The sequence below is a fragment of the Watersipora subatra genome, chromosome 7 (assembly GCF_963576615.1).
Source record: "Watersipora subatra chromosome 7, tzWatSuba1.1, whole genome shotgun sequence".
NCBI lineage: Eukaryota > Metazoa > Bryozoa > Gymnolaemata > Cheilostomatida > Watersiporidae > Watersipora > Watersipora subatra.
The window spans coordinates 56,985,052-57,008,752 of NC_088714.1; the positions used below are offsets into that span (position 1 = coordinate 56,985,052).

General features: G+C 34.3%; 2 protein-coding genes across 2 annotated transcripts in view; both read right to left on the bottom strand.

The window, feature by feature from the left end:
* Positions 1 to 284: 284 nt before the first annotated feature.
* On the bottom strand, positions 285 to 1,571 carry LOC137400919 (FMRFamide peptide receptor frpr-18-like). Its single transcript, XM_068087259.1, has one exon. The coding sequence runs from the start codon at positions 1,569 to 1,571 to the stop codon at positions 285 to 287; it is 1,287 nt and encodes a 428-aa protein (XP_067943360.1).
* A 6,997-nt stretch (positions 1,572 to 8,568) lies between these two features.
* Positions 8,569 to 23,701, bottom strand: part of LOC137401070 (von Willebrand factor A domain-containing protein 8-like) — a 127,934-nt gene continuing 112,801 nt past the window's right edge. Inside the window, exons 31-35 of the mRNA XM_068087420.1 lie at positions 16,970 to 17,132; positions 15,644 to 15,791; positions 15,414 to 15,543; positions 10,993 to 11,166; positions 8,569 to 9,180 (exon numbers count right to left, since the gene is read on the bottom strand). Of these exons, the coding sequence (XP_067943521.1) occupies positions 8,914 to 9,180; positions 10,993 to 11,166; positions 15,414 to 15,543; positions 15,644 to 15,791; positions 16,970 to 17,132 (882 nt within the window). The 3' untranslated portion in view covers positions 8,569 to 8,913. The remainder of the gene's footprint in view (positions 9,181 to 10,992; positions 11,167 to 15,413; positions 15,544 to 15,643; positions 15,792 to 16,969; positions 17,133 to 23,701) is intronic.

Consider the following 23,701-nt stretch of genomic DNA (forward strand, 5'->3'; position numbering starts at 1 on the left):
GCCACAAGCAATCTATTTAACTGAAATATGATTGGTTAGATTTGTTGATATAACAACTAGATAAACAAGTCGTTAAAGGTAGTTAATTACCAATATGACAGAAGTTGCAAACAAAATGTCACAAACATGACTAGCTTAAAGCATCAAAAAATTGTAAGATTTAGAGTACACCTTAGAATCAATCAGTAAAGGTTTATTGGTAAGCATATAATAAAGTCCTTTAAAATTTACAAAAAACAATAATAATTCTTATTTTATTGAGAGTTAATGATTTAGTTGTTAGTCTAACCATTTCCTGCATTGCTACTACTTTTCAAAGACACATCTGCTTCGCTACTGAAGTAAGCTGAAGAACGTTGAAGTTTTGATGACATGCTGATAGAGTCATCAGGCTGACTTTTGCCAAGGATACGTTTCGGCCTCGTGACTTTTTTCGACAGTCTTGGAGAATTTTGGGCTGAACTGCCAGCTCTTATTGAAAACTTGGATGTCTTAATACTCAGTGCCATAGATCTATTGGTCTCGAATTTCTCACTTGAATGGCAGAATAATGTTTCATGAAGCTTTGTTCGGTATCGGTTGTTGGATAGAATGTAGATCACAAAGTTAACTGAATGGTTGAGTATCTGAAATATGTCTGCTATGGCTCTCATTCTTTGCCACTGTTCTCTGTTTTTATCTTGCATCACGTACTTGGTGCTCCTCCAAATAAATGAAGGTATGGTGCATATGATATAAATCATGGCTACAGCGATGAGAGTGACACTTATCCTTCTTTGCTCTCCTAGCCTGCGCTCCAACCTAGACACTCGATTGACCGTTATGCTAATTAGGGACATTCGACGGGCTTTAAGCGTGTATATAAGCATTATACTGAGAGCTAAACATACTGTGAATGGGATGAAACTGTTCAGTCCTTCTATAATTGCAACCAGGTAAAGATAGTGGTAGGCACGATTTCTAGCCAGATCTGTATCCACAAACAAATACACATTGTATTGCGGAATCGTCTCTATACGCAGTGTAAACCACATTGGAACATGTATGAGAAATGATCCAACTACTATGGCAACAATCAAACATCGAGCTCTAAAAATTGTGCACCAAATAGCTGCCTTCAGAGGGTAGTAGACAGCGATAAACCGGAAGACCATCACAGAAACTGTCAACCAGGAAGATTGTGTGACAAGGAAATTTGCCAAAATTTCCCAAAGATGGTAAAAAGCATATACAAAAGACCCAGCCTGTTCTTCTGTGATATCAGTAAGTTCAATCATCGGGGTGGGTGGTGTAACGAGACATAGCATGGCGTATAAAGCATAAATGAGAACCACGGCTAAATCGCTGACTGATATCGCTAACAAAAAACAGGTTACTGCTGATTTGTTAGTTTGAAGCAAACGAGCAAAAATAAAAATGTTTATAATGTTTCCAAGGATACCGATAATAGAAATAATAGAGCCAATTATTCCATCGAGCATGAGGAAAAGTTTGTGGAGGTCATTCAAGTGGCTCTGATTTGCTGCTAGCTGTAAGTCCCTTTGGGTGATGTTATGGATATCTCCTAACATCGTTACTTCTGTTTATTTCAAGAGAAATCGAAGTTCTTCTTGGTTGTTTCCCTAAAACAGTAAATTTGGGTTTAAACATTTGGTGACAGCGGCAGAAGTAAAATTTTTCTGAAAGCTTCAGCATCAATAATATTCTAACAGAAAGGCAAGCATCGTACGTGTTATCGCTGTCCCAGTTTTACGGTAAATAAAAGACAAATAAGACACAGTTTTCTTGGGATTTTTAAATTATGCTCTTCTTTAAAAATGGATAAATTTGTGCATTATTATGAGTTGGTATTTAGAATATCGTTTTATCTTGGTATCTATGATCCAGAACAAGTCATAGCAATGCTTCGTTTAAAACTAGATTAAAATGTTTAAACATTACTTTGCCTTGTTTAGTGTTTCATGAACTCTGGCAAGATTAAATTATGTGCATTACTGAAACTTTGAATAAAGTGCTATTTAAATAAACAAGTATAGTTTTTCAAAACTGAAACATAAAAAAAATGAAAATTTATATAAAAAAAGTTCTCACAACAAATCTATAAGTTCAGTTAATATTTTTCAAGAGATCATTTTAGGATGAGTTGCAGAAAAATAAGGTCTAACTAAATGGCACATTTGTACGCCTACATAACTTGCATTGTCCGAATAATACAAAAAGTGTGGTTTATGAATACATCCAGTACATTACACAAAACTTGCGATTATATTATGATCCATTTCTAGTTATAAACTTACATGCTGACGATAATATAAAAAGATCAAGGAAAATATAAACGCAATTTCAATGGTCATCATAATTTTGCTAAAACAATGAGTAGAACATTGAACATCTGGTATTGATATAAAACGCTGCTTCTATATGTTCACCATTAATTTTAAATAAATAATCCTGTAAAAACCTTTCTTACCTTTAACACTTGGCCAAAATAATTACTATTTTTATTTTAGAAAAAAATTTATTTCTTGATAGTTAAAGTAACCATGGAAACAGCAAGTCTCAAATATATCTAGCTGTGCTGAAGCTGTTACAACTTACGTACTTGCTGAACGACAGGCAGAATGGCAGACACAAGTTGTCACCGTCGGTCTAGCAGTTTTACCAGCTTCAGTAACAACCTCGAAGAACTCAGCTCCACAACCGTTTGTTAAATACGATGCCTCAACAAATAACTGACCAATCAGACCTGATAATAAGATATCGAACTGTTTCATAGCAATGAAAATCAATTGAAGTTTTAATTAAAAATAAATAAACACTATCTGATATTGTTAATGTCTTATTACGCACACTCAATACGTTAGCTGCCTCAAATATTCTCTTGACTTTCCGACCTAGTTTTTAGCCTTATCAGAATAGTTTTATGTGTTGGCTAATTTCTTTGCCTTAATCAAAACAAGTTGATTTTTAGAACTTGTTCTTCATCATACTGTACTTCCTAATACTCAAGAGTGCCACAATGTAATTTAACTTGTACATAAGGTCTGCATTATAACTCATTCATGCCGAGTCAGTTTGTGGATAAATTGAATATGATTCTTATCAAACCTCATACTCTGTGTCACTGCAAGTTTTTGACATGATGAGAAATGATCAAGATTTTCATATTCACAACGGGACTTTTTCGACTGGTTATCATTAGCTACTGAACACATCAGGCATAAACATTTTGCCTGTTCTGTCCCTTAAACGCTTGTGTATCATAAAATTTACTTTTTAAATACTACTAAATTCTTGTTATTATTATTTTACTCTATTTATTGTTTTTTTTCAATTTTGTTTGTTGTTGTCAGCGTTGATCAGTGAAATAAAGTGGAGATTTAGTTTAAGTCCAAATCACTGTAGGGGAAGGCGGGGTACAGTGTGCCAAGGGGCAAAGTGATCCACCATATATTTTTTAAATTGTAATTTGTATTTGGAGTTATCGTTTTTACAAAAGGTCATGTGGTCACTGGAGGTCCTTTTAAATAAAGAAAGAGCAGTGGAAAGCTGAAGGTAAGAAATTTATTACCAAAAAACTGATTTTTGATGTTTTTTGTAAATTTCCAGCTTTGAGTTTGTGGTCTTCATTTTGCGTTAATGCTTTGTTTTACATAAATAAAAATGTAGAGAAATATTACTCTATATGATTATAGTAAGCATGTAAAAAATGAAAACTCTTGCGCATCTACAATTTCTTGCATGCTTATTTTTCTCAGGAAAAGTCAATTGGGGCAAAGTGAGCCAATGGCTCACTTTGCCCCGCACATACACAAACTCTTGAAAATGTTACACAAAACTAAAGCAAGTACTGCTTACATTTTAGAATGGTACGAAACTACAAAGGTAAAATTGGGCAGGCAGACATAAGTCAAGTAGAATATGCTGCAAAGATTATTTGAAGAAGGAAATGGAAAGTCAATTCAAGAAGCTGCCAAAATTCATGGTGTGAACTGTATGACTCTTAAGAGGCATATTGAAAAAGGACGTGTTGGAGATGCACAGCGTAGAAGTGAAACTAGTTTACACCAAGAAGCAAGAAGAAGAGTTGGCTGGCCATGTAAAAAATCTAGACAACAGATTTTATGGTTTATCTACTGAACAAGTACGTAAACTGGCTTACGAATACAGCATGGCTAATGACTTGAGCATTCCACCAAGCTGGTCAAGAAACAAGAACGCAGGTGAGCCGGTGTTTAAAGTGTAGCAACATGTGTCTACTTGGTTTAGATCTACGCTAAAAACATCCAAAGTAACTGTGACTAAGAACAAGACAACAAAAACTAAGAAAAAACAGCAAACAGATTCGTCATCAGAAGAAGAGAGTTAGCCCAAGAATTATTGTGTTCTGATGAAGAAAGTCCAGATGAAGATGAAGATGTGCCAACTCCTACTAGAGACAATATTAACATCAATGATCATGTTTTAGTTTGGTACGAAACTAGCAAAGGTTGACTTGCAACAAAATTCACATTACAGTTATTTGGTATTAAAAGATTCACCATGTCTTACTCTGTTGTGTTGTAAGTGCAAAATATGTGGAAATGAGATTACAAGCTCTTAAACGCTCAAAAACGAAAAGCCGCCGTTGATTGGAATCTCTATATTTCGATGACGTAGCCATGAAATTTGGTTATCGTCTTGTCACGTGATGTTCTCACGTGACAAGACGGCATGCAACACAGCAGAGTAAGACATGACAAGACAAGACTCACCTGCAACACAGCAGAGTAAGACATGGTGAATCTTTTGATACCAAATAACTGTAATGTGAATTTTGTTGCAAGTCAACCATTAATGTTCAGTATGCAGGAAGAGTCATGAAATGTAATGAAAACTCTGTTACCATCAATTTCATGAGAAAAGCTGAAGACTGCTTTGTTTATCCAGAGGAGGAAGACGTTCATGATGTTGACTTCGAATCTATAGTTATATTTTTGGAACAGCCAGTAAACACTGGTGGGCCTCTGAGGATTAGAAATCGAACTACATTCAGTGTGGATTTATCTGATTATACTGTAAAATAAACTATTCTCAATAATACTGCTGATGGAGACATTGTAGGCAACACACTTTGCACTACACTATTACATGATAATGCTTATACAACTTGCTTTCACATTTTATGTTATAAACTCTGTATATTTAGTTTACCATGTTCTATGTCTTAGTCATGAGTCAAATTTAGTTAGCCCATTGTCACACTTTATGTTTTAACACAGTTAAAGATATCAAATATATATTATGTGCAATCAAATCACATATTTATTGCTATGGCTCACTTTGCCCCATTGGGTGGATCACTTTGCCCTGGTAGTGGGGCAAAGTGAGCTAGGTGTAACATGTTGCAAAAACAATAAATTCTCGCGATTGATCCAAAATGGAGCATTGCGATTCAAATACAATAATAACAACATGTTGAACTTTCTATAGACCAAGTTTCAGCTCAATTCAAGCAGTCACTTATATTTAATTTGAGAAACAAAAAAATTGGCTCACTGTGCTCCGTCTTCCCCTACATATTTTTGCTGATCATGCCTATTGTGTACCTTAAACACCTACTACTACTGTATTTTTTTTTGTACTATTAACTATTACAGTTCTTCTTTACCTGGAAGAGACTATTATACAAATATAGCTGTTTTTCATCTTCCTAGCAACACTTTCGCCATTAATCTAACGCAAAGTTGCTAATTTTTTACTGTTGTAAGAAGTGGTCAGTGGCTAGTCTACCACTTTTTATAAGAGTTGGTGTATCCAGTAATACTAGTCATAGGAATTTCCTGTTCTGTCTCCATTTACACTCTATTACAGTATATTTGAGTATATAGTGTAACAGATTTTTTTGAGAATGTGTTTCTAAGCCATTATTTTCTGAAATGAAAATGAATTGAAATTATATGAACTATTATGCCGGCAGTTCTATGCGACATGAGAGATCATGATGTATCATCAGCAAATGCGTAATTGTTCTTGAAAACAGCGAGGTTATAATATGGAGCTGTAGTAGTGCATTTGGCTTCAAAGCTGAGTATAAGGGTGTAATAACTAAGGAAATTTTTTTATCGCTCTTAGTGTAGCCTTGGAAAGACCGGCCAGTATCTTATTATAGTAAATATTTACAAAATTGCAAAATTATCTTACAAAATAACGGGAAATATAAACATACATAGGCTGAGGGAAAACTTAATTTCTTTAGGCAATGTGTTCGCCAATCTAAATTGTTGTTGACAAGAAAATTCCTAGTAGCACATGCTATTTGGGAAGTAGAAGGAGACAACCTTATTGCCTTTTTAGTAAAGCATGTGCTGAATTAAATGTACAAACTGTCTAAGGGATCTGAACTAAAGAAAAGAGAATTAGCCTGATCAGCAGCCAAAAACTTAATTTCTAATTTCTCCCACGCAACTGGCATAAAGGTTACAATATTAAAATACATTTTTCCTAAACAGATACAATGACAGTGTAACAATACTCTATGTCAATAATCAATATAAACACCGATATATTAGGTCAATGCAACGGAACTATTACATTGCAGCTAAATTAGTTGCAAAAAACTATTTCCCATGGTAAAAACGAGGGACTTTCTCAATTTTTGTAATTGGAATAAAAAGGTTTTGATGAAGCAAAAAAAGGTATGACAATTTGCGTCTAAAGAAATGTCATTTATATTAGTTAACTAGAATAAAGTGGTTGCTTATGCGGAATTAGAGGATGGAGCCAAGAAGGCTGATGTTTTTATGTTTAAATCATATTCTAAACCAGTATTATGGTGGCTGAGAAACTAAACAAAATAGAACAATGTACGTAGTTGTATATTAAATACGAGCCAATGCATGCGCATTTTCCATCATTGACGTAAATGTAACAAATCATTGAATCTCTAGTTATTACTGACTGCGTATAGAGCGATTCCAATTCAGCGGTAAAGCCTTTATCGGTAATTTAAACTCGATACCTTAACGTTATCCAGGATGTAAACATCGATGAGATTACAGAGAATAATAGATTAATGACATTCTTCAGCACAATTTCAGACTTTTCAACTGGATACCGAGTTGGTGAAAGAAAAGGATATTTTAATGTGGTTGCCATGAAGCAATTTTATTGAACAGAACTTTGCTAGCCTTGATGACAAATGACACAATTTAATATTCGCCTAATATCAAAAGCTGCCCTGATTAAGTTCATGAAATCGATTCAATTTAATGAATTCGATATCAGTTGCATCTATGACATTTTTTCATGGCATAGATGTTCAAGGCCATATCTATTAATAAGCACCGTGTTGGTTAAAGAAATAGTTAAGTAGTTCTCAATGGTACATAGAAGCAGAGCATTAATTTTCCTTCAGAATTTATTTGCACTCTGGTGAACATTTCAAACTTATGCCAAATAACAACAGACATTAGGACTCTCTATGGTGCCACTTCTATGCTTCCTAGAAAAGTGTAGCGCAAGTCTTTATGCATAGTTTGAACACCAATTCATTTGAATATACAGTCAAACTCGAACTTCACGGGACCGAGCGAAAGTGTTCGAGTTATCAGAGCGTTCAAGTTATCAGAGCACTGTCACAAGTCCATTTATTTATTAGTAGATACATGTACATATACAAACTATAATATAAATCAAAAGCATAAATGGCTTGTTTCAAATTAAATGCTTCTAATGTAAAGTTTAAAACTTTTTTTATCAAAAAGTATAGATTTTACTATCACTTGAGATCGGTTTGTTGTTTGAGGTGATGTTAATGCCAGGATGTTTTTTAGATTAAAATTGGCAAAACTTGATCGTTGTTGAAATGCTCAGAAGAAAAGACTTCTTTTTCTTTTGAGCGTTTTAACCGAGATCAATTTTGCCGATTTTTCTTGAAGTTTATGCGAAGGTTACCTCACTTTTCCTTGCTTCCGAAGGGCCATCGCTAGGCGGATGTTTGGTAAAAATCAAATTTCACCAAACCTTTAGAAAAGTCGTTGACAAAAATATTTTGCCGACAGTGGTAATAACGACGCCTATGATTTACGAAAAGTTGAGGTTTACCTCTATGACTTGGAATAAAGTGATTTTCTAAAGCGATAACAACCGTCTCGGTAGCCGTTGGGCAAAAAACTGTTCGAGTTAACAGAGTTAAGGTTGAGTTATCTAAAGCAATTTATCATTGCGTGGGAACGGACCAAAGAAACCGTTTGAGTTAACCATGTTTTCGAGCTATCCGAGGGCGAGTTATCCATGTTTGACTGTATATTCAAAGCTCATTAATGCAATGTTTATGAGTTTCAAAAATGAAACTTATTTGTTTTCCTATTCCAACAACCATGCAGTTTTTATTAGAGAAATGACAGTAGGAAATACGCTAAGAATCAAAGCTTATGGGCTGATAGCCTACCAAAAGTTAGCTTTCAAGAAAGGCATATAGGCTGAGCAACCAGCTTGTTGACTACTTTCTCTAAAGTAATGATGCCACAAACTTAAAATCGAAACTTCATATTACTATCAGTATAGCTATTGTTTGTTTCACAAGAACAGCGTTTTCTGAAGATATATTGAAACATTGCAGCAGTACGAATGTAGAACACTAATAATAACATCAACACAAGCTCTTGAATAACAAATCGACAGAAGAACAAATATGCAAGCAGATCTGGCACAAAAATTTATTTTTCCTGACAAAATCTTTTTGTTGTGAATATGAGGGACACGTTTTAGGAACCCTACCATCTTAGATAGACTATTGTAAAAAGGAAGTGACTAAATTAGAAATATGAAAAAATAAATATGAAAACTCATTCCATGAAAGTTTACCAAAACAAACTTGCTAACTTTGTCAAAAATCAGAGAGAGAAGTTGTCTTCACCATAGGAAATGAACTCATTTAAGGAAAGTAGAGGTGAAAATTTGCTGGATTATCTGAGGCAATTTAGCAGTGTCCATACAGGCAAAACTATGTCCACTTGGCAGCGCCTTCACCAGTCTGTCAGCTTGATCTCCTAGCGATCCGATGAATATAGCATAAGCATTAACATTGTCTTTGGAGCTCAGTACTTCAGCGAATGAGCTGGCTGGGATACCGTAACGATCAAAGTTGGCATCACTCAAAACTATCACAAAATGCTCATCAGCATCTTCCTTACTTATCTGCAAAAAAACAAAACAACTGACAGAACAAAAAGAAACATAATTGTTATCAGTAACCAACAAAACCAACACTTCGAACGAAATCCTGAGTGGAGGTCATTAGAACTAGTGCTGGGCACGAGTACTTCTGGGTCAACGGGTTTAGACCCGCCCCCTTTTGTTCGGGTTTTTAGGTCATTAGAACACCAATAGAGTGAATGGCTGAAAATAAAAACCCGTTAATAGAATACATACCAAAAGGCAACCTGTTGTTAAAATAAACACTAGAAAGAAACTATCGGTTACAGCATGTACCATATATGCAAGCAAGTGCACAAGAGCACAACCATCGGTAACAACGCAGAGTATGACAGAGTCTAACCCTTCTAACTGAGACAACCTGCGCATGTATGAAAAATTTGTAGTAATTTACTAATGGGAGTTGTTCTCTCAAAACTAAAGTAATAAAATAATATCTCCGAAGAGTTATGCAGTTGCATATTCAGTCACAGCAAATAACATCAACCACTTATGTGTGTGCATGAGATCACAGCCCTGTAAAAATTGTGTTTTTCCTACTGCCTAAAGAGACAATCAAGCAACAAATTTTAGCGCCAGGCCATTTTAGCAATATCAATTTTTTCTGTTTCTATACCTGGCTCTATATCTGAGATATCAAGCTCTCCTTTCGGGTTAGGCAGTAGTTTTATGGTATATAGAAGTGCATGCAGCCTAAAACCTCTATTTGAACGTCACCCTTAATTGAACACCATCACTAATAGAACAACCACTAAAGAAGAACGGTTGAAAAATACAGCGACGCCCTTTGAGTGCCACCTCTATTTGCCCGCCACCTTGAAATTCTTTGATCTCCACTAACTCGTAATAGAAACTCATCGGTAGAAGTCTCCTCAAAATAGCACTAGTAATGACCGGGTAGTATATACAACAATTACTTAGGTACTTGTTGCTGTAGCAGGTGCCTAAGTTTTAGTGACGCGTACCTGAGAGGATCGATCGTTGCAATCATCAGAACTACACTCTGATTCGAAGTCGCTAAGGTCTAAATCCTATCCACTGTTTTTAGATTTATCCATAATGTTGTTTACAATCTGACTAGAAGAATTTAAACAGTTTTGATGCCCAAAGAGAAAATATTTTTAGGAAAACCGTACGACGTTATAGCGGCCAATTTTATGGCATATTCTAACTTTAAAATGTTAAAAAACATCTTTAAAACTCAATAACATTATGTCTGTTTTGTAACTCCAAAGATTTACAGTTTTCTCTAGAAACTTTGTAAGCATCTCCATCAAGAAAATTAATAACTGTATCTCACTAATAATCTATAATCAAAGTAGGTCGTTGTTGCACTCGGTCTGATACTTTGACGTATATAAAAAACTACTCATCAAAAATGCCGACAGCGATGGCGTTGACGTCAATTTGCCTGAAGAAGAGTACGAAATATAGGCGACCTAGCATAACTTTGCCCATAAAGGGGTTAAATTTATCTTGATGAGCTAGTCAAAAATACAGTGCCACCCTCTATTTGAACACTACCTCTAATAAAACACCCCCATAGAGGAAGGGGCAAAAATAGAACGCCATAGCGTTCAAATGGCGTCTTTACAGTATTTTATATATAATATATATGTACATGCATATATATTATATAAAATATTATACAAAATATTACATGTAATACCTGGCAATACATTTCAATTTCTGAGGTATCTCAATTTAATGCCGCAATTAAAACTGTTGCCAGTGCTAGCTGTTACTCTGCAACAGAGCGAGAGGTTTGACCAAAAGCTCACGTGTGAAGCATACCTCCTCAATGGCAGCACGGGTGGCCTTGAGAGTAAAGTCTCCACTCAGACAGAACTGTGAGTGGGCGTGCATCGTCTGGAGCACCTGCAGCCGCTGTTTGTTATTCTTTGGAGGGTCCTCGGCTGTTGTCAGACTGACAGAGTGGCTCTCTCCAGAATGCCCGTATATGTCATACTAAACCACAGGAAGTAGGAAATGGTGTTAGTAGTATCAAAATCGTTTCCAATCATGAATATAATTCATTGTTATTGTATGTGCAAGAAGGAATGCTGCAGAATTATGCGCATCCTTGTTAATCAGACCAGATAGACATGACAGGTTTATAAAGAGTATAAAAAATTAAGCGGTAGCAGATGTCCGCCTGCTTGATCCTGAATTCTTACTAGGGTTTCCTCTTGATGGACTACTATAACCTAATATTGGCACCTTGTAAACCACTCAGCTCAAGTACTCACGTATTCCATTTCCAAATTTAATCGGGCTAAAAACAGACCATTTGATCTCTGAAATCCAGTTTCGAAAATTGTGTTTAAACAGCAAGAGCCATGATGAACTTTGGAGTTGATATTTTGATGAGATGTATTTAACAAGATGAAAAAGAGATTATTCCAAAAATATTATAAACTATATAATTATATAATTTTGGTTTATTAGTACAAATGAATGATATTAACTAGAGAATTTTTTGAAAAAAACACAAACTAAATTTAATAGACCTTTATAATGTAGGAAGACTTGAAATGCACACAAGCCTAATTACACTGAGTCTACAAAATATGTTTCCATGATGCGCATTTGGAATTGTGCACGAGTTGAGTTACTGTGCAATTAAGCGTTTCAATGGACATTTACACGACGCGCATTTAAAGCAAGCGTTTCAGTAAAAAGATTAAACTGCGTTGCCAATTATTGACCCTACAGGTCGATACATAGCGACGCAGTCTTGTCAGCTTAGCAGCATTCGGAACTACCCAAATCGAAATAAAGATAACTTAAGTGTGACGATGTTTCGAATGGAAAAGCCTGAGCAGTATTTTAATTCCATCATTTGCAAGTTCCGTTTCCAATATTCGCAAGAATGAAACATTTGATAAAGGTTTGTGAATAACAAAACTCACTATGTATTAGTCTAAACCAGCTATCCTGTCAAATAAATAAATCTCAGGTAAGCCTATGCTTTTTTAAATTTGATTGTTAAGGTTTATTCTCTCTATGCTGCATAGATAGCACTTAATTCTGAACCAAATTTATTCCAGAACTACATATACACTGTGCTTGCATGACTCGAATGATGCGCATTTGGAATTGTGCGTAATTTGAGTTACTTTGCAACTAAGTGTTTCAACGAACATTGCACCATGCACATTTAGCGCCAGTGCTTTGGTAAAAAGACTGAACTGCATCGCTAATTATTGACCCCAAAGGTCAACAAGTAGCAATGCGGTCTGGTCACGCTTGGCGACATTTGGAACATAAGCTTGTTGAATAATAACTGCTCAAATAACAATAACAACTGCTCAAATAGAACAAGACACTGAAGTGTGAAAATGTTTAAAATGGAATAGCTTAAGCGATATTTTAATGCGCATCCTTTGCAAGCGCCGTTTTCATCATCAAGCATGAAACACTCGATAAAGATTTGCGAACCTCAAAACTCGCTTAACTTGCACATTTTTGCCGTTTCCATGATGCGGATCTCCTGCGGATTGGCTAAACTAGCGCAACATACGCATCATGGAAACATAGCGATGGTCAAATGTCTATTTATGATTTCCTGAATATACTGATTTTCAGCGTACATCAGCAAATTCAATTCGATATTTAAACCCTATGTAATCTTTAATATATTTGTTCAGTTTTTCAATGTTTAAATGTGAAACTAAAAGAAACGTGTAGATCTCTAAAGTTTATCTAAGTTAAGCAGGTTTAAACCTAATCAAGTCTGAGTAGGAGCAAGTTAGCATAACTCTATTACTAGCTCTATCAGCATAACTCTATGACTACCTCTATCTTTATACTCATATACTTCCAGGCCTACACTTATGTTTGAGTGCCACTAAAGTTCCACAAAAACAGAATGCCTTCGATTGATTATTATTTTTGTTATTTCAGTTTTTGATACAAAGCATTAATTTTAATGTTAGATGTCAATAGTTACAGTATTTATAAAAGTACTGAGGTTCTGAGACAGTAAACACATTACATGAATCAAAGTGTAGTCTCATAGTTACATGTACTTTATATTTGATCTAAAATGTTTGATCAACAAGTAAATAGGATCTCACAACAAATCAACATTGTCCCAGAGGCTTAACCCTTTCGCTGCCAACCATGTACAAATTCGGGTATCTGCCTAGTGCCAGCCATTTTACCGAAAACTGCCGATATTACTTCATGATATGTATACAGTATTTTTTTTCAATTTCAATCTCTATCTAGAACATTTTTGTTACATATTTTATTTTGCCACCATTTTAACCAACATTCATATGCAAAAATTCAATGGATCTATACTTTGTGCGATGATAAAGCTATGTGAAGCTACGATCGATGCGAAGCTAAAACGGTCCTCTATAATGTTTCTTACTCTTACAAAACTATTACTTTCACCACTATCAGAGTCAGTGCTGCTACTTTAATTATCTGTATAACCACGAAGATATGAATCTGAATTGGCTATAATGTCATCAACATAACTAATTACCTGTTTTTTGACTCGCGCGGGGTACTTAATGAACTCACACAAAAAAACGTTCGTTTTTAAATTAGAAATTCTCAAACAAAAGTTCAAAATTGATTCGTTGTTTTAGACTAGTTATATAGAGAAATCTTCGGACAACACTGCCAATTTCATAAAAGTCTAAAAGACCATGTTATGTTGTCAACGAATAATAAAATCAGGTTTATACTCAATAGCTGGGAAAATCGGATTAATGCATCTATGACAGTGAACCCTAGAAAACACATAAATGCGTTTATGGCAACGAAAGGGTTAACTGTAACCTCCGATGTAAAGAGCACCTAATGAGTCTGTAGAACAGAACTAGTTGGAGTTATCTACTAATAGCACTAATGACAAGTCACTTTAGCCATGTACATGTAGTACTACACTAAGTAGCAGCAACGAACTACATACTCAACCTAGGTGACTTGCGCTCATGATGATGCTGACTGAGATCTCAGAGCTTTGAAAACTTAGTAGACAACAGAATATTAACTTGCAGCAAAGTACAGTCAAACATGGATAACTCGTCCACGGATAGCTCGAACACATGGTTAATTTGAACATTTCCTTTGGTCCGTTCCCACGTAATGATAAATTGCTATAGATAACTCGAACTCAACACTGTTAATTCGAACTGTTTTTTTGCCCAACAGCTACCGAAACGGTTGTTTTCGCTTTAGAAAATCACTTTATTCAAAGCCATAGAGGTAAACTTCATCTTTTCGTAATTCATAAGCGTCGTTATTACCACCATCGGCAAAATATTTTTGTCAACGACTTTTCTAAAAGTTTGGTGAAATTTGATTTATACTGCGATACGATGAATAGCACGGGCTTGCCGGGTCACGCGTGCAAGAATTTTCGCCACGCACATACAAAACAAAAATCGCATGTTGTTTTGTATGTGCATGGCGAAAATCCTTGAGTGCGTGACTCGGCTAGCCCGTGATGAATAGTTTTCCGACGTTGATTCCGTGTTGAATCAACGTCGGAATGTTGAATGTTTAAAACGTCTTAAAAAATGTTGTAATTAAACGTATACGTTGTCTGAGCTACAAAAAACTATTCATCGTTTGACCTAAACACAGAATACGTGTGTACATTCAATAAGTATCTATTAAAAAAGCGTGAGTGATATAGAAGGTACCGTAAAACCTCGTAAAACTTCTAATTGAACTGCCTCGGAGTGTTGCTCTTAACGAATCCCAGGTAAAGTAAAGTAATCTGCATAAACTTCAAGAAAAAACGGCAAAATTGATCGTGGGTAAAACCCCAAAAGAAAAAAATGTCTTTTCTTTTGAGCATTTCAACAACGATCAAGTTTTGCCAATGTCAATCTGAAAAACGTCCTGGCAATAACATCACCTCAAACAACAAACCAATCTCAAGTGATAGAAAAATCTCTATACTTTTTCATGAAAACGTTTTAAACTTTACATTAGAAGCATTTAATTTGAAACAAGCCATTTTTGCTTTTGATTTATATTATAGTTTGTATATGTACATGTATCTACTAATAAATAAGTAAATATATGGACTTGTGACAGTGCTCTGATAACTTGAATGCTCTGATAATTCGAACACTTTTGCTCGGTCCCTTGAAGTTCGAGTTATCCATGTTTGACTGTATTTACACAATAACAATTACTTTATTGAATACGAGCCATGAACTGAAGGAACAGTAAGTTTCACCTACCTTAAGTTTTTCGTCGTATCCATGGAATGCTTCCAAAACCATGCATACCACCTCCATCTCCCTTTGTAGCCTCAGGTCATGCCCATTGAACCGATACATCGACCCTGACACATCCACCAGCAGACGTAATCTGCAGAATCAGAGCTCATAAGCTATTATGTACTTAGAAATGAAATATTCCCTAAATATCTGACAGTGAGAAGTGAGAAATCAATGAGAGATGCTCAAACCGTTTGGGTTTTGTCTGAGGAGAGCCTGGCTCAGGTTCCTTCTCTCCCCTCTTTCTATAGATATTTCTCTCCCCTGTTAAGCCTTCGATTATTCTCCCATCATCAAGGTCTCCATGAGTTTGATTCTTAAGCCATTGTCTTTCCTTGCCTATAAAAAATGCACCTCTTTAATAAGTCCTGTTATGTTAGTGTGATAAAGCAGGTGCAGGCTTCATTAATGGCATTCATGGGGAACGACTAAAAAGGATTTTTTTAACCGTTCAATGATATGTTGGATGTTTTGACCGCGGCTAATTAAAGTTGTGCGATCTCAAAATTAAGCAAGCAAAAATTGTACAGAATTTCCTAGTTTAGAAAACTGAAAATGGCTGAAGATTGAAGTGGTGGCTACCAAAAATTATGTAAAAAATTCAATGATGTTGAAGTGCCTATGAAGACATCCTTCCAGAAATCATGACATATGAACAAGATTTGATGCTCTCGAAGATTGTATCTAAGCTTTTAATTAACAATTATGTTGGTTTTTCTTTCTCAGGTGATACACATCCGTTAATGCCCATATCACACTGCATACCATAATAATATACATCCGTTGATGCCCATATCACACTGCATACCATAATAATATACATCCGTTGATGCCCATATCACACTGCATACCATAATAATATACATCCGTTGATGCCCATATCACACTGCATACCATAATAATATACATCCGTTGATGCCCATATCACACTGCATACCATAATAATATACATCCGTTGATGCCCATATCACACTGCATACCATAATAATATACATCCGTTGATGCCCATATCACACTGCATACCATAATAATATACACCCGTTGATGCCCATATCACACTGCATACCATAATAATATACATCCGTTGATGCCCATATCACACTGCATACCATAATAAGCATTCTGACATTCTTTGCTGTCGTATCACTTGTTTTAACTTTTTTGGAGAAGGAAAATGCAACATCTTTTTGTTTAAAGTGAAGTTGGTTATATTCACAGTGGACACTGAAGGTGTTAAGCATTCAATGCATTGACAATAGCTGAAGTAGAAATTGTCATTTCAAACCCGAGAAATAATCAGGCAAATATAAAAAATGTAGAATCGTTAAATTTTTAATAAAATCAATCTTCGATCTTCATTTTTACTGTGATATTTGAAAGTCTAAAGCTTCCTTTGATCAAACATAACAGCATATTGTGTGTTCCATGGTAAATATGTGTTCCATGTTAAATATATCTACAAATGCTGAGAACTTCAGAATAAGTGCAACAAAGACCAAAAAGTCAAACGTGCTCACCTTTTGCCTGTAGAGAGTCCAAGACAACTCTCATGCTCTGAATATGCCTCCTTACATTGTCATAGAAGGTGTGGTACACTTCGGCATCGTACTCAGACATCTGAATCTGCTTCAGGCGCTCTTTGAATGCTTTTTGTCCCATCTCTCGCGCAGCCTCTCGTATCTACCAAACAATTAGCCTTCGAGAGTCACAGTATGACCTCACATAGACTAAAAGATTTAAAGGTAAAATGTCAAACCTTATGAGAGGTGACATGCCGCTTTAAACTTCTCAAAAACTAAAACAATCATTTTTGATGATTGCTGAAAAACGAACTATGAATTATTGAGAAAGATATAAAGACTACACTATATATACAATCGGTGCCACAGATATACATTACTTTAATTTACAAAAATAAGACTTGCGAAGACAAATGATAAGATACTTGTTATGAAGCTACTAATGATGTATAACAATGCTTCTAAGGACTATTCACTGCTTATTTATATAAAAAATGAACTTGAAAGGATTTGCCAAAAGAGATGGTGGTAAAAAGGCAGCCCGAAAGATTTGAAAAAAATATAGCAAAATATGATGCTAAACTACTTATATATATGTACATTTATACAACATATATATATATATATATATATATAGAACTATATTTCCCAACTAGGAGGCTTCTATCAATATATAATCCATGTTAGGAGGCTCTGAAAAATTAGGAGGCGTCCAGGGAGCCTCCTAATTCTAGCAGTGTTTATAGTGCTTAACAACCCTATAGAAGTATTTTAAACATGATTCCCATAATTGCCTTATATATCTATATTCATATATATGGAAAAGAGGAGACAACTCCAACAAAAATGTGTAATTTTCTATCAATAAATTACAAACTCTAGGAGGCTCTTATATATGGAACTAGGAGGCATTTATCAATTTTAAAATATTCTTACTTTTAAGTGTTTTGGTATCGTTTCAGTTAATAGCACAATCTATTTAAAAACATATTGCCATAATCTTATGACTAATCATCAGCCAATACAAGGAATTAGCAGCTATGTCGGATACAGTCAGTTTTGCTAATATTCATGATAGCTTTATTAGATTTGAGAAATAAAGTTGTATATTAACAAAATACAATACATTACAATTTATTTGCTGACCCTCTTTATGGTTTTCAAGACTGCCATTTAAGCACTCCCTTTTTTTGCACAGTTTCTCATTGATCTGCTCTTTTTTGTGAAAATTCACAATAATTGCACATTATGGTTTCCACTGATGTTTAAGCATGGCTGTAGTAAAAGTTCAAATAAGTCTATAATCAGTACAATTCATATTTTTGCTGCCGTTGCATCCAGCCACAAAATAAATCTTTTTTTGAAACTTTGCATCCAAACGCAATACCTTAGAGATGGTTTTTTAGTCGAAGAAATGAATTTTTAAATTTATTGAAATAAAGTGGCAAAAGTATAACCACAGTATATAACAGCTAGCGAGATGTGGCTGTTATAATGTTGCTGTGGCTGTTAGGACTATTAGTTCTTCACCCATGTAGTCTACTACAGCTTGGTAGCAGCAGAATAACTACATGTAAGGGAGCACGTCACATTTGGTAAGTTGTTCATGTTGTTTTAGTCAATTTACAATTTATTTACTTGAAACATACAGTTGTAGAAAAGCAGTATAAATTTTGTTTAATATTGAAAAAGGACTAGCGTGAAAAAAGTATGTTTCAATTATTATAATTTTTAAGGAATGTAGCATAGAACACGTTTGATATATTTTTTTACACCCGTTTATGTCATCCAACTGCTGATATTGTTCTGCATAGAAAAGTCAAGAAAGTTCAGCGTTATAATACCATAAAGGAGAATATCAAAACTTTTTGTAAAATCCTAATTTTGGACTTTATTATTGTTACACGAATGTTCAGTTTTTTAACATAAACACAGACACAACAGCTGACAATTAATAGTTATTTTAGTGAATCAGTTAATTCTCTAACTTTAATCTATTTTCAGTTATTAATATAATAATTTTTGATGCTTTTTTATAATGATAACTGATAAGTAAAGTTATTAATGTGGTTGTACCAACAGTCAAAACTGTTATTAGAATAACATGGTCATTATGTTATTGTATTATTGTTATCATGAATAGTGAGAGTTTGCGTATTTCGGTTATGATTTTGTAAGTAATAGTAATACATGCATAGGCATAAGCAAGTAAGTGGGGTATATGCAGCCTTTGAATTTTAAAACTTTTAGTATTTAGTTTGAATCTTGTGTAGTAATTGTGTAGTAATTAAGAGTTTAGCTGTTTTATAGAGCTTCAGTAGTAGGAGGCAGACATTCAAGTTTGCCAAAATAACCTAACCAGTCAACTAAAATGTGTATTTTGCATTCATTTTGGTTTGTATATCTGTTTATGTTATTTGAATTATCTATTCATTTTTTGTAGAAACTTGGTAAGCATTATTGCCAGTATATTCATCAGATGGCAGAGAGTATTAGACAAAGTTGGATGTTCTTTTCTAGAAAAGGTATGTTGCTAATTACACGTTGGTTTGCATAAAAAAAATGTCAAAATAATCAAGGTTTCATCTACCGAATTTTATAATATTTTTTAACATGTACATAATTATAGATTACAAACTATAAAACATTATATCAGTAAGGTTGTATTTTGAAATGTAGTAATATTTGACGTTTTGGCAAAGTTACTATGATAAGCAAAACTTTAAATTCACCAGCACAAAATATACTGTACAAAGTCTTACTGTAACTAGCAAATGTATACCTGACGTAAGAATGTAACAGCATACCCAAAAGTAGTTTTTCTTTGTATAGTTGCAAATAATCAATGACGTTTCATAATCAAATTAATCAATTAGTTATAGATAACTGATGGATGAGAAGCATTGATGGCCCACACCAAAGACTGATTTGCAGACATCAAATTAAAGGTATGCGATATTGCAATAAGTTGCTGTAAACTAGCACAATATACATGCGAGCCAAAAACTAGTGTGATAATTTGATATAGCCATAGCTTCAGTAAGAAAAGTTGTCAATTTTTACAAGCATTGTATTATTTAAAACGCTTACATAAACCATTATGCCACTTTTGTGTTCTATTCATCTATTATTGGCAGATTACATAATATAAATAGCGCAAACCAATCAAAGGAATGTAGCATAGCAAAGAGATTTAGTATTGCTCTTCTTAGTCTTTATAAGTCATGGTTGCAATTGCTTAGCAATTGCATAATTATATAAAATGAATAGTTTTCTATGGTTACCCATTACCACTTTTAGTTACTAAGCCAACACTGAGAGTAATTATCAGATTTGAGATATCATGTTTAGAGGCAGGAGATTGAAAAATATTTTGTTGGTTTTTACTCTTACCCTACCGTATGCGAATTTATGCTAAATCTATCAGCAACTGCCGTATGCACATTTTTGCGAATTTTCCAACAATTGCGTGATCACCTAATTTTATTATTCGTTAAAAACATAACAGATGATTTTAAAACTTTTATGGTATTGTCAGTGTGGTTTGAAGATTTCTCTAATAGATTAGTCTAAGATAACCAAGCAGTTTCAAAATTTTTTTTGAGAATTTCTAAAATAAAAATGGACATTTTTTGTGTAAGTTTTGTTAAGTATCGCGCAAGTCAGAAAACAGATAATTACTTACATGTATGTTGATGACATTATAGCCAATTCAAATTCAGATTTTTGTGATTACACAGATAATTAAAGTAGCAGCAGTGACTCTGATGATAGTGAAAATAATAGTTTTGTGAGTGTAAGGGACATTGTAGAGCATCATTTTAGCTTCGTAGCGATTGTAGCTTCACATAGCTTTAGCAATGCACAAAGTGAAGGTACATTGATTTTTGCATAGCACTGTATATTAACATTTTAGCAAAATAAAATATATTACAAAAAGTTTCTAGATAAACTTTGAAGTTGAAACAAAATAGTATACATGCTTCATGTACATATCATGAAGCTAAATTGGCAATTTTCGGTGAAATGGCTGGCGGTAGGCCGGTAGCTTAGTTTGTACATGGGTGGCAGTAAAAGGGTAAAGCTATAAAAGAATTAGAGATACAAGTGTATGTATTTCCTTTTGAATGATTTAGTAAAGTTTGATGATTCAAGACAATGAGTTTGGCGAATGATATATATGTATAAGATGCAGCTGAAGTTGCGCAATTCAACTCATGACTTTTAATTATTACCTCAAAATGTTGAAAACACGCGATAGGAAGGGCCAGAACACTACTAAAACTCATAGTTACTCAAACCTGAAATACAGTAGGTTTTATACAAATTGCTATACAATAACAAAACTGCAAAACTATTGGTAAAAATATAAATAGCAATATATATTATTATTTTTGGCCTTCGGTATCGGGCAGCATGTATGCAGTTTGTTTGCTGATGTGAACAAAAGTTTTACTAATAAGCTACATAGTTTGCTCAATTATTTGTGTCAACTTTAAAATTTAAAACAAATGTAGTGTTAGCACTTTTAGAATATACTACAAACAACGCAGAGGAACTTTTTGAGGCATATGACTTGAATTTAAAAGTTCTCTGAAAATGCAACTTGTATTTGCCCATTTTAATACTTTAAAACGTCAAAGGGAGCTCATAATGAAAGCAACTTTAATATAATTTCAAGATGCTCAAAGCGGCACGGATGTTATGTTGACAAACATTAAAAGGTCACTCTGTACTATGGCTAGTAAGTATTTACATGTATTTAGACTTTGCATTGATGCTTTCAATTAGGTAGTGTAGGAAATCTATTTACATTAGCTAAATTACCAGCATGTGCAATACCCAGCTTTGTTTCCTATCCATCCCAAACATTTTGCCAATGCTTATAATAATTCATTGCTCTTTTCAAATCTGATTTCTGAACCAAAGGTACTTTTAGCAGTATAAGAACATATACTTCTCTTCCTATGGGTCTACTCACTGTTTTGTAGCAGCAAAGGCCATTGTTTTTAAAAGGTCTGTAAGAATTGTATTACTTATTTTGACTTCCATTGGTGCTCGTAGCAAATATAATTTCAGTACAACTTGCATCAATAAAGTTATTATTACTTGTTTGTAAAGTATTTGGAGCAAAACAATATTTTATGTGCACAACAAACATTTTTGCTGCAAGCTTACCAAAACAAAATAACACGTTTATTTTTATGTTACATTTTAATTAAACATCATGTTCTATTCAGTTATTGCTGTCAGTACTATGCAGTTATTGCTGTCAATGTTCTTTGTGCATTCTTGGCACACTTTTATGTTAAACTTCCAATGCATTAAACACTTTAGAAATAAAGTGTCCAAACAAGGATGCATAACATGAGATTTGTCACTGGCTTGTTTTGACCTATATCTAGCACTCTTTAACCAAAGGTGTCTAGCTTTACTAAAAAATTTAGTAGTGAAATTGTACATAAATTCATTGTCTGCATGCACGTCAATCATGATGCCTATGCTCTTATTATGTGTGTTCAACTATTGCCTGCTTAGCTAATTCACCTTCTACTTCTCAATAGCCTCAGCCTCCGAATGAAAGCTATTGTTGTTATTCCTATTCTTTGTAACTTTATAATGAAGGAGGTTGTGGTTGGGCAGCTCATTTGCTTTTCACTCTATTAGAAGTATTGCAGCACAAGTATAACTGCAGTAATAAAATCTGCACAGAATTGCATAATGTGGTCTTATTCTCCAAGGTCTTCTCACTAGCAGAAATGACCTATGTACTTATGCAATTGTGGTTTGTGCTTAAAGTGACTCATTCTCCTAATGTGGCATGGCTTGCTATCTTCTTGCATGCTAGTCAATTGATTAAATAGATTGTAAGAAACAAGTCAACCTCTCATTCCTACACAACCTAAAGACTTATCACATAAGTTCAACCTTCTAGCGAGATTGTAGCTGCTAAACTTTTTGCTTTTTTCACGCATCTAGCCATTTAGGGTTTTTCAGCAGCAGAAGAACAGACTAAGCATGTCACAATTGGTATATTTGTTTGTCACCATTGTTTTATATTACTTTTGCCAATTTTGTCATTGAATTAATTGTACCATATTATGGTGAAAAGGCATCATGAAAAGTATTTTACTTCGCCTCAATACCAATGCTAAAGGTTAGACCGGTAGTGGCCATTTTTGACCTTTAGGGCGAGCCACTTTAAATACTATTTCTAAGCAACTTACTCATGTCATCAAATTGCGACGGCAAACAACAATGCATAGGTTTTCGCAGCTAACTTGGATTTGGATTTTACTGCCTTAATTGCAGGATCGTAATATTGTCAAGTTAAAAAGGTCAAGAAACCCCAACTTTATAATGCTAAAAGAATGAAATTATTACTAATTTTCATAAAATGATATCTTGGTAATTATACACGAGGGTAGCTTTGTGAGATTAACTGACACACATTAAAATAATTATGGTAACATATAGCATGGTAGCCAGCAATTGATGAATATCTGTGACTCTGTCGATGCTCCTAACTTTTGTAACTTTTTAAAAAACATTAAAATAATTATGGATGCTTTTTATTCGGATTAGTAGTGTTAGCTGATTGATAGCACCAAACAGGCAGAATTATTAGTAGCCTATACTATACTGCCCTGAGCAAGCAAAACGCTGTATCTTGATATTTGTAAATTGTTCAGCACAAGCACAAACGCGTTTTGGTCAAGCCTGGCATCA

Coding starts and splice junctions, on each gene's coding strand:
- LOC137400919 (XM_068087259.1), bottom strand. CDS start 1,571: ATGTTAGGAGATATCCATAACATCACCCAAAGGGACTTACAGCTAGCA.